Raw genomic sequence first — 18,599 nt, 5'->3', positions numbered from 1 at the left:
CAGAATGGCGAAAATTAACAAGTCAGGAAATGACAGATGTTGGCGGGGATGCGGAGAAGGGGGAACCCTCCTACACTGTTGGTGGAATGCAAGCTGGTGCAGCCACTCTGGAAAACAGTATGGAGGTTCCTGAAGAAGTTGAAAATAGAGCTACCCTATGACCCAGCAATTGCACTACTGGGTATTTACCCCAAAGATACAAATGTAGTGATCCGAAGGGGCAACCTGCACCCCGATGTTTATAGCAGCAATGTCCACAATAGCCAAACTGTGGAAAGAGCCAAGATGTCCATCGACAGATGAATGGATAAAGAAGATGTGGTATATATATACAATGGAATATTATGCAGCCGTCAAAAGGAATGAAATCTTGCCATTTGCAACGACGTGGATGGAACTGGAGGGTATTATGCTGAGCAAAATAAGTCAATCAGAGAAAGACATGTAACATATGACCTCACTGATATGAGGAATTCTTAATCTCAGGAAACAAACTGAGGGTTGCTGGAGTGGTGGGGGGGTGGGAGGGATGGGGTGGCTGGGTGATAGACACTGGGGAGGGTATGTGCTATGGTGAGCGCTGTGAATTGTGCAAGACTGTTGAATCACAGACCTGTACCTCTGAAACAAATAATACATTATAGGTTAAAAAAAAAAAAAAAAAGAAGATAGCAGGAAGGGAAAAATGAAGGGGGGGAATCAGAGGGGGAGACGAACCATGAGAGACTATGGACTCAGAGAAACAAACTGAGGGTTCTAGAGGGGAGGGGGGTGGGGGGATGGGTTAGCCCAGTGATGGGTATTAAAGAGGGCACGTACTGCATGGAGCACTGGGTGTTATATGCAAACAATGAATCATGGAACACTACATCAAAAACTAATGATGTAATGTATGGTGATTAACATAACATAATAAAAAAAAAAGATCTTTTCCTGTTGATTTTTGTCTACATTTACCACAAGATACTTTTATAATTGTTCTTCTATTCTGAATACCTAAAATTTGTTCTATCAAGCATTAGCCTTTTCGGAGTTCTTAACCTCTTAAGTAGCACAGGCCAAGTGAGGGAGAGGAGAAACATTCCATTTAGTAGTTACTGACTTCCACGAAGGTTAGCATAATCTATTGTTAAACAGACATGAAAAAAAAATTTCTTTTAGATGATTAAATGTATTAATTTCTTTGAAAATGTCAAGGAGAGATGCTTTCAAATGTTATTCTACATTAAAAGTAAAAGGGCACTCACCAGTTTACCCCATCTGCTTCTACCCAGGCAAAGCGGTACTCATTGACCCGAAGCATCAGCTGCAGACACCCAGCAACACACTGCACATACTGAGAACTCTATGCAAGAAGAAGTACAAGGTTTTAAAATTGTAAAGCATTTAAAGACATGAGATCACGCACATACAAAAAGTCTGGATTTTTTTACTGAGTTTCTTATCATCAAAACATCCAAAAGTCCCTACTATTTTTTCAAAATCAATCTCCATTTTTATTTTTCTCTCTACCTTTTAGAAATGCAGTTGATTTTCTCTGCCAAATTAAACCTACATAGTTCAAGACTACTTAACACACAGGGAAATCAAGGAACAAAGTAACCATATCTTTGATAATGGCTTGATAAATGTTATCTTGCAATGTTTCACTTAGTCCTGAAGACAGGCACTACAGAGATAATACTGCTCTTCATAACTGCAGAAATATCAAAGAATGACAATAAAATTAAAAAGATAAAACCGTATGCTTTGAGACGAGCCTATATTTAAATGGTCTGAGGTGAGTCACTGAACCTTTCCAATACTCAATTTCTTTGTCCTTAAGATGGATGACGCCTCCAAGCATCCCAAAGGGGTACTGTTAGGATTAAATAAAGTAATTCATTTAGCATACAGCTAGCCATTTTGTAGAAATTCAATAAATGGGAATTTAGAAATGTGTATATATATATGTATATATATATACACACATATATATATAGTGTACAAGAAGTCTAATTAAACATTTGAAAAAGACCTTTGCTCTATAATTTTTAACAACTATCAGTTCAATAGTACCGTTCTAGGGAAACTGTGGTTAAATCTGGAACCTGAAATAAACAGGAATAATATCCCCAGGAATAATACAGGCACCTCCATTTTAGCAAAGCTAATAGCAACACCTAACCTGGGCTCTTCTCTAAATATTTACCATGAGCCTAACATCTATAAGAACAGAGAGACAAGACGGATTTTCAGACTCTAGCCTTAAAGAACATGCTAATAAAGTAAAATAAAATAAAATAAAAAGAAGGAAAGAAAGAGAGAGAGAGAGAATCAAGAATGTTATAAAAATTCACAACACCTAATATATACGATGCTACTAGGCTCTGTGTTTTAACTCAAAGTTCGTTAAAACCTAACACTTCAAGGAAATTCTAGGCATTCAACTACAAAAACACAATGATATAAGTACATTTGGTGGAATTATCAAAAGTTATCAAGAAAAGGTTATCTTAGATTTTACCTAGAAAGTAGTGAACATAGTTTCCCAAAAGCTCTATGTATCCAGTAATATAATTTGCCTGGAAACTCAAAACATTAGCAGAAATGACCAAAAAAAAAAAAAAAGTGAATTTTCAGCTCTAAAACAATCTTCCATAATGGAAAAAAAAGTATGTTATTTTTTCCAATTAAGTCAGCAGGTAGTAATCCTTTGTGAAAGATGAATTCCATTTTTCTTGTTTAGAGAGAAAGCTTAAGTAAGATTTCTACATATAATGAATAAAAATGCAACCTAGGGCACTTTCTCCTCTTCCATTTATCATCAATTTCCTCTCAACGCAAAAATGTCTTGGTTCACTGGAAGCCTTTCTTTTCTGTGTCCATTTTACTATACTATGTTGAAATACAGGATACATTTCAAATATGGATTCTTCACGGTCATAGAGCTTCCGGATTCACATTATAAATGTGCTTATTAAAGATCCTGGTTCTAAAATTGTACTTGCACCTATTATACATCATGAAGCAGTCCAAATACCATTCCAGAAATCACTTTCAAAGTATATAGTGACGGCAACACTGGCAAATGACTGAATTATTGCCTTCAATTAAACAAAGTAAATTATATCACTTTATTATCTTTCACTCACATGTGTCCTATTACTCTCATATGTAAAATTACTCAACAATTGTTTTTCTAAATACTCAGTCTTCAATCAAGCCAACAAGTCACCATCTCTACTCCCAGAGAAAGGTAATTCAGTACTGCTGGAGAAAATCATACAATCCTGCAAAGCCATCAAGCAATTCTGGTCTGTCCTCTCTGCCATTCCCCAGTCACCCACACTCACCACTATCCTCCTGTCCTACTCTCTTCCCTCACTCTCAGCAGTATGAGAAAATATACATACCACTAGTTAGAGATTGGCCAGCTGCAAACATCTCACCCCCCCACCCAAAAGTGATCTACGCTTGTAGCCATTCTTGCCTCTCTCTCACCTAGGAGACCAGCAGACTTATTCCTGTCCACAACCCTCAGCCCCAGCAAAGTCTATATCCCATTCCTCCCGCATGATGTTCCGTCTACCAGACCCCTCTCTACATCCGCAGTCTCTGTTTGATAGGCTTCCTCTCCACAGCCTCTATATATATTCAATCCTTTCCCACCTTAAAGCTGTCCCTAAGCCCTGTACCAATCTCTGCCTCTTTCTTCCTCCCAATACATGAAGGTTTCTTGAAGGAATTATCACCAAACTTTTACCTCTTTTGTATCTTATCACGCCATTAGTATGGCAAATTCTAGGATCACCACTGACTTTAAAATGCCAGTTCCAACAGTTACTTCCACCTGAGAACCAGACCTGTACCTCCAAATACTAACTGAACAGCTCTCCCCCGATTCTCTTTGCCATCTGAATTGACTCACCTGCTGCCAGGTTAACCTAGATCAATTGTTAGATAAATTGTTAGATCAATTGTTAACTCCTCCACCATGGAAAGGCAGCTGTATATAGTATGGTAGTAGTATAGTAGTATATAGTATATAACCATTAGGAACAAAGGTTCTGGAACCAGCCTGCCACACTCAGCCACTTACAAACTATGTGACCTTGAATGAGCTTCCTATCCATAAAATGGGGATAACAGGACAAATCCCATGGAATGTCAGTATAATTTCATCAGTTAATGTATGAAAGAGTTTTAAAGGTACCTGTCATACAATAGTCAACAAATGTTTGCTGCTGCAACTACTACTGTATTCTGATTTCCCCAGATGGAATTAATCACTTCCATGTGCCACATATAAATCTCTATTTGTAAATCCCTTTGTATGAGTGTGTGTGTGTATGTGTTTGTGTCTCAGTCATCCCCATTCGACCAGAGAGCAAAAGAGGAGTCTTTCTTAATCTCAGCATTTAAGCATAGTCCCTGACAAAAGAAAAAAGAAAAAAAAAAAACAAACCCAGGACTTTAAAAATGTTTGTTTGCTAAATGAATAAATATTCATTCCACTTGGATTTTTTTTATCATGCCATTTGGCTTTATGAGGAAAAAAGGAAAACCTAAAGTTTTAAGATATATTTTGTCCAAGTGAAGTGATTTTTGTTTTCCGCCTAGTAAGATACTATTTAAAAAGAAAAAAGACAAAATATAGAAGCCCCCTTATCCTTTCCCTTAAGCTCATTTCCACTTCCATGAGAATAATATAAAAATGTACTACTATCCTCCACACTGTTCAATGTAAACACAATCTTGATCTTTTCCTGCTGTATATATTTCTCTTTTTGCTAGAATTTCCTATTCTATTAGGACTTTAAAAATTATTCTTGAAATAGCTGTAATTGCTAATAGAAAATCCTGAAATCTCACAAGATTTCAAAGACAAACTGAACAAGAAGTGAATGACAGAGAAATAGTCTATCTTACAGGACAATATCAAAAACTGCCAAACTGATGAAGTAGTATTTGAGGTAATCAAACATTGCTCCTTCCAAACAGAAATGTCACAAGAAAGAATAAAATAAGGAAGAACATCTCTGTGCCTTCCCTTGAAGCCGTATACCGAGCCTCACCTTTTCCAGCTGACCTCTCCCTGACTCCTATGCTCAGAACTCCGAAGGACATTGCCTATATGATCCAGCTTCTGGGCCCTAGACTTGACAAGTAGTATGGAACCTCATTAATATTTGTGTACATGACTTTTATTGACCTTAATTTTACATGAAATTCTTTGTACGTATTTATGATAAAATATCCAATCAACGGGCACCTGGCTGGCGCAGTCAGTTAAGCATCTGACTCTTGCTTTCGGCTCAGGTCATGATCTCAGGGTTGTGAGATCAAGCCCCATGTCAGGCTCCGCGCTCAGCAGGGAGTCTGCTTGAGATTTTCTCTCCCTCTCCCTCTGCCCCTCCTCCCGCCTTCTCTCTCTAATAAATAAATATTTAAAAATAAATAAAACTAAAAATCTTTTTTAAAAAATAGTCAATCAATATAGAATGGCATAAAATAAAACCTCCTTCTTATCACCCCTCAGTACCACTGCTAAGATACAATCGCTATTAGTAGATCTGTGTAAACTGCAGATTCTATACATTATATGTACATCTTTTTTAAAAAAATACAAATAAGATTATACTGTAACTTTCATTTGCAATTTTCTTTTTCCATTTAAGAAATCTTATACTCCATTCAACATTTATTGGGTTGCTTATATTATCTGGTATGCAGAAGGGACTTCACTTTATTTTCAAATATATCTGTAGCTAGAATCCAACCAAAGATGAAGAAGCCCATTTGCCCCTCCAGTTCTAGTACACTGTTTGACAGCTACAACTCCAGACTGCCTGGACTGTCAGAAACTAGTAAGGGACATAAGGCCTCCATCATTTTAAGTTCTCAACTGGTCCCCAGAAAGGTTCTACAAGTCTGTATTCAATATTCATTCAACAAATGTTTACTGAGTGACTGCTACGTGTAAGACGCTGTTCTTGCACTGGACACACAACCATGAACAAACAGACCTCAATCCCTTCCATCAGGGAGCTTACAGTCTAATGGAGAAAGAGGAAAAGCACACAAAAACAGCTAAATTACAGAGCGTACTGGAGTTTGACAAGTTCAATACAACAAAAATGCCATTAAGAAAGGGAAATAGGAAATGCAGAAAGGGAGACATGGGTGCTCTTTTAAGTAGGCTCCCTGGAGAGGGAATCACTGCTGAGGAGACAAGTGACAGAATGCCAGGAAAGGAAAAAAGTAAGCCATACAGCAATCAAGGGGAACAGTGTTAACGCTGCAGGATGGCAGATCCAGCGCCATGCACTGACAAATGCTGCCCTCCTTCCCGGCGCTGCCCTATGCCATGGGACTCCCCATCTTAATATTCTTCAATGGCTTCCCCCTGCCGAGGAAAAGTCCTAAAACCCTATGTGATCGCTAAGGCCCTGAATACCCTGGGCCGGCCTGCCTTACCTCCCCACTCTCCCTACGCCTGCACCCCTACAGCACCACTGGCTCTCCCTTGTCCGCCCAGGTTCTCCACACACTTCCCTCCAATGCAGGCACAGTCCTCATCCCTCCGCTTCCTCAGGAAGCCTGAGCAAACTGACCCCAGATGAGACCCCTCACTGCACACTCTGAAAGAACCTGTGCTTCTCTCTTATAAGCATTGCCAGAAGGGTACTAAAATAATCACAGCATGTAATTACTTGTCTAATGCTGTCCTCCCTAAGACGAAACCCTATGTAGGCAGGAGTCCTGCCCATCCCGTTCAGTGCTACGCTTTCACCACCATGCACTGTACCTGGTTGGTACTCAATACATATTTCTTGATTGAATGAACAAACAAAATAAATACAAACAAACTTCATATCTTACACAAATTCCAAACGAATGGCGCTCTAACAGATATGGTTCCATAATTAAAAGTTTGGCCAAAATTTTTATCCTAATAACAATCCATACTGCAGAAATATATACAACATAGCACCATTATCCTATTTCTTTTTGGAGCCAAAATTAAATCTGTTTGGTAGTATGGATCTTATCTGATTGTCTAGTATTTTCTTTTAATTTATCTCAATTTGAAAACTAATATAAATTGCTAGTCAATTCTGGCTGTACCTTATATCATCCTATTTTACTAGAAAATATTTATGTTAAAAGAGCTCACTTACGGCAGATGATAATTTTCATTTAAATTACTAAAGTAGGGGTCCCTGGGTGGCTCAGTCGGTTGAGCATCTGCCTTCGGCTCAGGTCATGATCCTGAGATCCTGGGGTAGAGCCCTGTATCAGGTTCCCTGCTCAGCAGGAAGTCTGCTTCTCCCTCTCTCTCTGCTCCTCCCAACTCCCCACCCCCGTGCTCATGCTCTCCCTCTCTCTCTGTGAAATAAATAAAATCTTTTTTATAAATAAATAAATAAATAAATAAATAAATAAATAAATTGCTTAAGGAATTCACTTCTCCATTAACAAAAAATCACCTGTATTTGGACTGACTTAATAACAACAACAAAATACATACACACAATAAAGATATTTTAGATACTCAATGCATTGTTTCCTAAATACTATTTGTTTAAATGTCATCCAACCAGAGTTCTTCCTTAAGGTAAAGGTTTTGTTTTTTCAGGAATCAAAATGTTATCTTCTAACCTTCACAACTAATCAAAAAACTGTCAAAAAAGAAATTAAAAATGTTTTATAAAAATAATTTATTAACACATATTTTTCAAAGCACTTTTAAAAAATTAAAATTAAAAATAAAAGGGAAATATTATGACACCCAATTTTTCAGATGAGTCTTAAAAAGGAGATATAATTTGTTGAAATTAAAATAGTGAGTTAATCTTGGATTGGTCCTAGGAATCCACTCTCTTCACGGTTGAACTACAGTTGTCTGTGCTGCACCAGACATCCTGGGCTGAGAATTGGCCACAACATGCCCTCTCACTGCAGCAAACCTCACTGCTAAACTATTTTTACTTCTCAACACATTTAAAAGAAATTTTCCAGTGTTGCTGAAATGCAAACTCTCTTATGTTATGGTGGAATAATCAGACCATAGGGAAAATAGCAACTGGTAAAATTTACCTTCGTGGCAAATATGATCTCAGAAATCCATACTCTGCAGAATTACAAAGTAATTCAAGAACTAAGGGATTAGAAAACAGGCAGGCAACAAAAGATAAAGATAAAAACTAGTGATACTGTACCAAAGTAAAACTGTTATAAAAACATTTATAGACATATTTTCAATATTCATCTTCATAACGCTGGGGTTTAAGTACAAACTAAATGAGAAAGAGCAAAAATAATATTCACTAAAATTTTGGAATCGTGTGCACTTGAAATAACATGTCTGCATTGCAGTAAAAAGCACCTCTCCCACAGACAGTAAAAATGCACAGTACAGTGGAATTGGTGAAGCACTAAGTCGAACTTTTCAAACACATAAGTGACTAAAAAAATAGATTCCAGAAGCCAGTTTTACATGAAATGGAGGACTGCTGATTTGAATAGACCCAAAAGTTTTTATGTTTCATGACAATTATATGAATCTTTTCTTGTAGAACTAAAAAGTGAGTGTATGCATATATGTGTGTCATTTTTAATTCTGTAACAGACATTCGCTTTAAAAAATAACACAAGACAAAAAAAATAACACAAGACAATGTGTCAGTAAGGACTGAAACAACTGGAATTCTCACACTTTGTTGAGGGACACATAAATTGATTTAGAACACTGATTTGCAGTATCTACTAAATTTACATATACCTTACAACGCAGCAATTCCATTCTAGAATTAAGTGCTCCAGACGTACGTGATTATAGTGATCACATCTACAAAAGCCAGGTACAAGAATGTTCATAGCAAGATTATTCACAATAGCCAAAAACTAGAAGTAACCCAAAATATCCATTAATAAGATAACAGAAAATATTCGTTCAATGGATTACTACATGGCAATAAAAAGAATGAATTTCTGTTAAATGCAACATGAATGAATCTCACTGGCACAATATTGGCAAGAGAATTCAGACACGTAAGAGTTCATATATATGATTCCACTACAATGGAGTTCAAGAGTAGGCAAAACTAATCACTAGTAACAGATACCATGAAAACAATAACCTTGCTGAGAGTTTAGCCAAAGGAAGGTATTGAGCAGGAGGACACAGGATATATATAAATTCATTTAGCTGAACATTTAAAATCTGTGCATTTTACTTTGTGTGGGTTAAGACATAACAAAAAAAGAAAAAAAAAAACACTATACAGTGGCTAATGAACATAAAAAATTAAACTAAATTTAAAAAATTTTTAAAAAAACAACAATAAAGAAAAGAAAAAGAAAAAAGACAAAGGAAGGAAGGGAAAAGAGGAGAGGCTCTGACTATCAGGAGTTTTGCCAAATTATCTTTGGCAAATCAATTAAAATCTTCAACTGTTCTATCATCAATAAAGGGAAATACCAGCCCTAACAAATTAAAGGGAAAAAACCTCCTCAAAACTGAACTCAAATCAGTTCTACAGAGCACAAAACAACCATAAGGTGTATTACCTCATATGCAGGAACTGAAATATATATAAGCTCAAGAATTCTCTTGAAGTTTGGCTTACTCAAAGAGATCGTCTAGTCAATACTCATAAAATACCAAGATTAAATTAATGCCTAAATTAAGATAATTTAGTCTTAGACTTTTACCAAAAAAAACGTAATTTCATTATTAATTTACAAATTTCTAACTCCCCTTAAAGCATTGCTTTCAACCTAATTGGCTCAGTCATGTAATGAGATTCTTTACTATATAGAAAAATTGTGAACTTGAGAAAATAATTATTTACTTTATAAATTATTGCTTTATATACAACTTCCAAGAACACTTCTAATGCACCATATTAGATTACTTATTATTATTATTATCAGTGCTATGCTTTGACAATGATTTGTAAAAGAAAATCTTATACTGAAATACCTTATCACTTTACTTTCTTCTGTATTGCCAGAATATACTTCCAGACAGTCCTTCCAAAAATCTGATCAGAAAAACAAAACTCACAGATTCTTATCTTCCCTCCTTAATGTTCATTCCATGCATGTATTTTAATGATCCCCAATGTTTAAAATGTATTAATTTTGTGGCAAGAAGATAAAAGGCAATTAAATAATGAAAATCCTCCAAGAATTGTTTTAAGTAAATAACAATACTCTTGAAACTTACACAGTCACATAACTGATTGTGAATTCCTCTGAGTCCTCACAGACTTCACAGTTCACCAGCCAGAGCAGACTACAGTTAAATAACAGGCCTGAACTGTATGAATTCCTGACACAGCCACTTATTTCTGCTACTTGGGCAGCACTTCTGGGTGCACTTAACAACCAAGTGGAAAAGAACTAAATCATTAAAATACTCTACCTCTTCTTTTTTTTTCTACCTCTTCTGGAAGACTGAAAAGTGCCACATCAGCACAGCATTAAATTAAAAACAAAACCAAAACAGTAAAACTATCTTCATATTAACAAGGATATTAGAACTGCCACAGAAAACAATTTAAGAAAAGTTTCATTTCTCTCATTCTAAAATGCTGTTACTATGTGCTAAAACATGCATGAATCTTAAAAACATTATGCTAAGTGAAAGAAGCCAGTTATAGACAACCAACCACATGCTATGTGCTTTATTTTTATGAAATGGCCAGAAGAGACAGAAAGAGAGAGAGTAGATGAATGGTTGCCAGAGGTTGGGAGTGGGGAGTAGGAATGAGGAAGGACTGTTAATGTGTACAGGGCTTTCTTTCTGAGGTGTTAAAAATGTTATAAAACTAGATTGTGGTAATGGCTGTACAACTCTGTAAATATACTAAAACCTACTGAACTGCAAATGGATGGATTTTATGGTGTGTGACATATATTTTGATTTAAAAAAACTTAAAAATTTTAAAAACTAAATAAAATCGAAAATTTATTTCCTCACTTGCATTTACCACCTTTCCAAGTCCTTAACAGCCACAAGGGGCTACCATAATGGACAGTTCCAACATCATGGGAAGTTCTGATGGACAGAACTGCTCCAGAACATTAAAAGACAAGATGAAATAATAAGGAGAACCCAGCAACTTCATCAAGTTACTTACTATCAATGAAACAATGTTTATCTTGCAGTAACTAATGCCAAACTGGATCGGCAACAAAATAGCCAGAGATCAAGACATAGTCAGATGGGGAGTCACCTTGCTCCCTCCTATACAAGTATAAGTGAAGCTGGACAGAAGAAAAAGAAAACAAACAAACAAGAAATTCCCAGATTCTTTCTAAATCCTGCAAAGCCTGTGAGATATCACAGTATTCATCTTTTTATCAGGGCATCAGCACTAATCAATGTCCACAGCTGTGCAGCTTCCTCAGAACAGAAGACTTGAGTACTCACATTCGAGACCCAGTAAAGAACTGAACAGTTTAAGGTAAGTGCATTAGATTTGGTGTCATGTATTATTTTCATCTTCAGGCAAAGACAACAGAATGCATGTTAAGGAAAGTCTACTTATCTAAGGACATTTAAATAAAAATGTTTGTAATGACCCACTCATAACTTACAATGATGCTTCTGTGGCCATTTTAAAGGTAAGACTGTTGAATCATTCTTAATTCACATTTTGCGGTATAAAACTTGTGTGTGTTTTCTACTGACATCAAGTGGCAATATTGTGTAATGCAATTTCCCAAACTGCTTTTCCATGCTCTGGGAAAACCTAAAGGGACTTTAAGATGTAATACCAATATCTGTACAAGGCTGAGCAGGCTATGCGACTTGGGGAATGCCTAAAGACACAACTGCATTTCTGTTGCCTCAAAAGGAATTCTCTTGGCAAGCAATTCCTTTCTTTGGGGTTTTTGCCACTCATTACCTGAATGACTTGAGGCAAACTGGTGTTGCAATTCTGTGCAGCCTCACTGCTCACATCTATACAATGTGGCTTACAGTAAGACCTAAGTCAGAGAGGGAGTGTGAATATTCAAGGAGATGTAAATGTAAACTGAAGAAAGCAGTGCCGGGCACATAGTAAGAGCTCTATAAGTATTAGTTACCAATTCAGATTCCCCTCTTAAATCATATCAGAGGAGAAGCTACCACCTTATGCTCAACTTATTAAAGTCTGCATTCCAAGTTGACAGCCAGTAGAAAAAGTAAGAACCTTCAGGAAGAGACAGCAAGTATGTTTAAGTTTGAAGGGTATGAGAAGGAAGAAGGTCAAAAATCAAAGGCCATCTTTTCCTTACTCACAATTACCTCTGATGCTAATTCTGTTTGGGAGGTATGTGTAGGAGTCTACCAAGTAAACCACTCTGACTAATGTACTGCCAATTCAATTAGTTAGTTTTGTTTTTCCAATACACTGGACAGAAAAGAACAAGATAAGAATGTCATGTCACCAGAGCTTGCAACTCATTATGTAAGCTTTATTAACTTACAAACACATTAACAATCACTCAAATAAGTTTATAAGATACATAATTCTGAAAATACCTTTTTAAAAATTTATCAATAAGTCTAATACATGAATTAAATAATTTTTCAAAATTTCAAACCCGTAAAAATTCAAGTCACAAAAATATTCTCAACTTAAACACGTGCTTATGACTGAATATCTAGACTTCCAACCTATCACCTCCTTACCCCACTCTGACCCCAAGATCGCTCTTCTAGTTCTGCACCTTGTTCTGGTTCCTCTTCAGAAGGTTAATAGCCATATTCTGACCTAACACACTATTTGTCAAATCCTTCAACCCTTGCCCCAAGAGAAGCCTTGCTCTTGGCTGTGAAAATGGGTGCTGCTGCCATCTACAGTCTCAGAGCACACAAACAGATATATTCCAAGCTGATTATGGAAGTACTGGTAATTAATACGGATATTACATGGCTCCTACACAGCTTCATTTAGGTCTACTACTGGCAGGTGGTAGACACTGCCCTCTGAAGATGCCTTCCAGTTTCCCAGAGATATTTCCCACTAATGAAGATAGATGCACCTCACCTACATTTCTAACTTTCTTTTTCCCTATCTTATTCTCAATTGGCTCTAATCATGCCAACCCTTACTTGTCCAAACTTACTGCCAGTTCTTGAAGTATTCAGAATATAACAAAGATAAACTGTTCCCAAATGGGGAAGATAAGTCCAACCAAGAAGGGAACTTGGGGAGACGTGATTAATTTTAACCTTTACCCTTTAGGCTCTGAAAAATGTGGGGAGAGTATGGCCAAAAAAAAAGGGGCAGGTGGAGGTTCTGGCCAGCATACAGCCCCACGTAAAGCCTTGAGCAACACAATGCAAGTAACGAGTTTTAATGCCATCAGGTAACTGAACTGTTTTCAACTCCTTGACACACTATTCACGTATCTGTTAAACAGGTATTGGATAGGTTATCATATAACTGAAGCCTGAAAGAGAGTAACTTCATGATTATTCACTCCAGCTGTACATCTGAATTCACACTCTTGCCTTGATTCTCAGGTCTAAGATAAAGGACCTGAAAAGAAGAGCAACAGGGAAGAGCAAGTCTCCTATCTACCAATAGACCATAAATATTTATATATACATAAATATATAGTTTTTACAATGCTATTTAACCTAACTGAAGATTAATATGGATTTACATTTGGGGAACTAGTAAACATCTTTAAAATTTTAAATGACTCAAAATAAATTATATTCATGGTGTTAGGAGGCCAGTGAATTAAGAAGGAATATACTTACATCACTTGAAGAGACTGTTCCTGTTTCAACAGCGACACCGCTACCACGCAGTTTCTATTACGAAATAAATAACTTATTACTTAGTTTTGTTTTTAATTTTTATCCTAATTTATCAGCTTATGAAAGGGAGCTAAGCCAATTTTATAAATTTTTTTCCTAATCCTACTTAATGGAGTATCATCAACTAATAAAAAGCATGGGGATGACACAAAATATTCTAAATATTACACTTTTTCAGATAACTTAATTAAAAATGGAACAATAATAAACTGAATACTAAGCTCCAGCTAAATTTCATAAATGATGCTGGTGCAAATTTCCAAGTCTCAGAATTTACTTACTGAATTGTTTTTCAAGTAAGATGACTATCTTAAACTGAACTATCTACATTATATTCTGTGGCAAAGCTTTCAAAATAGGTGCCTAGTAATGGGAAGATTCTGCACAGAACTTAAAATTAGATTATTGACAGCAATGCTAGCAAGTTATAATGACAATCAGAATTTCACATGTTATATAATGTCTAAATGACATATAGAAATGACTAAAAAAAGTTAAGGTAGAAAGTCAAAGGTTGAATGTGCAAGAGAAAAGTAGTAATGAATTTCTGAAAGGAAATTTTTATTTCGTTTTATTCAAACTAATTTTTTTTATTATCTACTAAGTGCCAGGCATGAGGCCCCCTGCAACCCATATACAGTGCTTAAACTACCAAAAAGGAAAAAGCTCCTAAATGTCACTTATATAAAGTCAACAAAATATCCAAACTTGCAACTAATTTGGACTTCTGAAAGTTTATTTCTATTAAAATTATGAAATTGTGGTCCTTTTATGAGGGAGAAAACACTAACAATAGAGAAAGAGAACTTCCAGATACAGCACCATCACATGACATTTAAGCAAAGTAGCAAAGAAAATCCCAAATAATCCTATGTTTCATTCTTTAAACAAGAAGTCTATAATTTGATCCTGAGAGAAAGCTTTGCAAGAAGTGTCTGCCCACAGCAAGAGAGACAGTGCAGTTCAGAACCTAGCAGAAGCAGAGACCAGACTCTGAGAAGCAAAGCCAGAAGGGGCCTGGGCACCCTGAAGAGTCACTTTGTAGCAGGACTTACAAAGCAGAAACACCATATCATAACTACAGAAAGCCAAAGACTTTGTGATAAAAAGAACACACCAGAAAGATAAAGAAAAGGTCTTTTAAAGCATTTATCTAATACCAAGGAGTTCAGTTCTAATGAAAATTGTTCTAGACACTGAATATTTCGCTTCCACTAGTGATGATAGATATTTCCCCCAATTCTTGGACACAGTTATAACCACAGTTAATCATTTCAAAAGTAACAAATCATCTGCAAGGCACAATACAAATGTTATTCTTGTGAGAAAACAACCCAAAATGTTAGTGGCAAACTACAGTATATATTCTATCCTACCAATTTTCATTTTATGAATCTAGTTACGATAGAGTCTCACTACCATTACCATAAAGCTAACGCTAAAGCAGACTGAAGTTTGTTCAAAGGAAGAACTAATTTCAAAAAAGAAAAAAGAAAAGGAGGGGTGAGGGGAAGGTTAAGCATTCTGATCCTAAATGATACACACCTAGAAATTTAAAATCTCATCTTCATACACTTATTTTTCATGTTCTAAATATTATGTTTTTTAAATACCTCACAATTTCTGTAAAATCTGCAAATTTGTGGCTCTTGTAAAAATACTTTTAAAAACTAAGCCAGGGGCGCCTGGGTGTCTCAGTCAGTTAAGCGTCCAACTCTTGGTTTCAGCTCAGGTTGTGGGATCGAACCCCGTGTTGGGCTCCACGCTCAAAAGAGAGTCTTCTTCTCCTCTCCTTCTCCCTCTCCCTCTGCCGCTCCCCCTGCTCACAAGTTCTCTCTTTCTCTTTCTCTAAAATAAATAAATCTTAAAAAAAAAAAAAAAACTAAGCCAAACAGACTATAAAAATTTATGCTACTGATATAAAAAACACTTAATTATGTTCAATACACTCCAAAATATCCCTATCCAAATATAAAAGACAATGAGACTTCCCCAAAAAGGCAAGCAATGGTAAGACAAAAAGTAAACCCAAGTAAATGTCATGGTGTCTCTCTTATGCCTCAAATTAAAATCTATTAAAATGTCACTGAAATCTGAATTACAACTTTCTAAAAATTTATTTCAAATAGACATTTATTTGTAATCTAACACTGACAACACACTAACTACCAATATTATTTTACTGGTCCCATTCCTCATGTAAGCCATCCCCACACCAAAGTCTCATTCTCTTCTACCCTTTCTTCTCCAGAATACTCCTTCCCCACCCACCTTCATTTCACTCCTTTTCTGAGGATCATTCCCAGTCTCCCCCTTACCACTAATATTAGTCACTGGAAGCCGAAAGGAAAGAACCACTGAGCCACCATAAGTGTCCTATCTTTTGCCTGTTCTAGGGAACCATGAAGACAAAAACAGAAAACCTGTCATTTTCCCCATCATTTAACCAGCAAGCTATTTCCTTCATGAAGTAGAGCTAGAGAGGTCTGAAAGCAACCAAGATGACCATTAAGCAGCCTTCACTAACCCTAGGCCCAAATGTTCTATCCCACAGTGACACAGTAAATCCTGGGGAGGTGCCATTGTGCAATGGTTACCTTGCAGCTGGACCCAGCAGCTCCAGGCCTACCCGGGGGCACCCGGAAGCCTCATATGGACTCTTGAGCAAGACCAGAATAACTGGATTGACCAACGATCTGTAATGTGCTGTCTGTAGTTTAAAACTCCCCTGGTAGCACCCAGAGCCAGTTTGTTTATTGGTGTAATGAGTCAGACAGCTTGGCCTGGTTCTGTGACCAGAAGGACATAAATGATCCTGCTAGAAACTTACGAAGAGCTCTCCCCAAACTCAAAACTTCCTGCACAAATCTTGGAGAATCAAGGTCCCCAAGGCATGGGAGCTGCAGTTGAAGTCTCTCAGCCTGAAGCTTGCCTGCACTCTGTCTCCTGCTATACCGTTCCTTTTCCCTTCTTACAAGCCTTACATGAGTATGCTGTCTGGAATTGTGCAACTCCTCTCAGTTCTCCCACCTGTGTGATCTTGGTAGCCACCCGGAAGGAAGAGACTCCCTGCCCACTAAAAAGCATGAATGGAAAATCCCAAATGGCAAAGACAGAAAGGTTTGAGTTGAAGCTAGTCAAAGAAAGAAAAAGTAAAGCATACTACCATACCTAAGAGTAGTTTGACTTACTTATCAAGTTCAAAGTGGCATTATTTTAATATAACTTTTTTTGTAATTTCACTAATAGGTTAATATGGGTGTCACATTCCTTTCAAAGATACTAAAAAAAAAGTGTCTTTTACCTGTGAACTCAGCTGAGTTTTTATCCAATTGAAATAGTAATTTAAGTCACTGCCTTCCATTAGTTCTTTCCCCCAAGCTGCTAACTTCGCAATAATTCTTGCTGCCTGAAAAAAAAAATGTATTTGAATATTATGTTGATTCTAAAATCACATCATATACCTTAAAAAGCAGGACTCACAACCACTTTGCTGTGATTTTTTTCAATCCTCAACTCCTCCAAAATAAGTTTGTATTTCATTTTTTAAAATACATCTTGCAATATAGTCAAAATGTATTTTTAAACAGTTCCTTTAAGGTCAAACAAAATTAGTTATATTTTAAGAATTTCATGACATTCCTTGTATTATTCTGAGTTCCAAAAGTAAGATTGGGATTCATTATAAGACCAGCAAAAATCAAAAGAATCTTTTTTTTGGAGACAATCATAAGTATTTTTAATGAATTTGTAGATGTTGATATTCAAAAATCTGTAGACTTCCACCAAATTGCTTGCCAGAGTTCAGAGTAATGTCTACAACAAATTGCCAGCTGTGGCCTTCATTCATTCCAAACCCCCGTTGAGTCCTCATGCTTAAAAATCTCTATCTTAGTGGGGCGCCTGGGTGGCTCAGTTGTTAGGCGTCTGCCTTCGGCTCAGGTCATGATCCCAGAGTCCTGGGATCGAGCCCCGCATCAGGTTCCCTGCTCAGCGGGAGGCCTGCTTCTCCCTCTCCCACTCCCCCTGCTTGTGTTCCCTTTCGCACTGTGTCTCTCTCTGTCAAATAAATAAATAAAATCTTTTTTAAAAATGTTAAAAAAAATCTCTATCTTAGTATAAAATACATCCTGCATATTAAATAGCCATCTCTCCTCGCTATAAACCTTTTCTCCTCATCTAAAGATTTCTCAGGTTTCTTTAAGCTATAAAACCATGAATTCTTTATTAAATAGGAAGTATAAGAATACATATAACAAATCATCATGTACATTTTAAATACCTTACAATGTGTCAATTATACCTCAATAAACCTGGGAAATACATACACACACACACACAAAAATACACGCAGTATAAAACACTAACTTCTCCACATACAAACCCAATTTAATATTCTTTCAGTACTTTCTGAAAGAAAGTCACCATCAAAATTAGGAAGTCATTTAAGCCATGTATCCAGACAATAAAAACAAGTCTCTACAATTTAAAAAGAAGAAAATGTATTATTGGTTTTTTAAAAAGTATTCTTTAAAATATAGTTTATTTCAGGGGCGCCTGGGTGGCTCAGTCGTTGGGCGTCTGCCTTCGGCTCAGGTCGTGATCCCAGGGTCCTGGGATTGAGCCCCGCATCGGGCTCCCTGCTCAGCGGGAAGCCTGCTTCTCCCTCTCCCACTCCCCCTGCTTGTGTTCCCTCTCTCACTGTGTCTCTCTCTGTCAAATAAATAAATAAAAAATCTTAAAAAAAAATAAAATAAAATATAGTTTATTTCATGAGTCCTCCTTG

At 36.6% G+C, this 18,599-nt stretch overlaps 1 protein-coding gene across 4 annotated transcripts in view; it reads right to left on the bottom strand.

Annotated features, from left to right (window-relative positions):
- Positions 1-18,599, bottom strand: part of ATP6V1H (ATPase H+ transporting V1 subunit H) — a 132,284-nt gene that overhangs the window by 86,876 nt on the left and 26,809 nt on the right. For 3 of the 4 annotated variants that reach the window (XM_036106237.2, XM_078072386.1, XM_036106223.2), the window contains exons 6-8: positions 17,118-17,222; positions 13,754-13,807; positions 1,248-1,345 (exon numbers count right to left, since the gene is read on the bottom strand). In XM_036106237.2, coding sequence (XP_035962130.1) covers positions 1,248-1,345; positions 13,754-13,807; positions 17,118-17,222 — 257 coding nt within the window. The remainder of the gene's footprint in view (positions 1-1,247; positions 1,346-13,753; positions 13,808-17,117; positions 17,223-18,599) is intronic. The other variant, XM_036106231.2, reaches the window with a different exon arrangement.

This window comes from Halichoerus grypus, chromosome 5, assembly GCF_964656455.1.
Source record: "Halichoerus grypus chromosome 5, mHalGry1.hap1.1, whole genome shotgun sequence".
NCBI classification, from domain to species: Eukaryota; Metazoa; Chordata; class Mammalia; order Carnivora; family Phocidae; genus Halichoerus; species Halichoerus grypus.
Note: the sequence above shows the minus strand (reverse complement) of the source record. Positions and strands in the feature narration are given on the sequence as shown.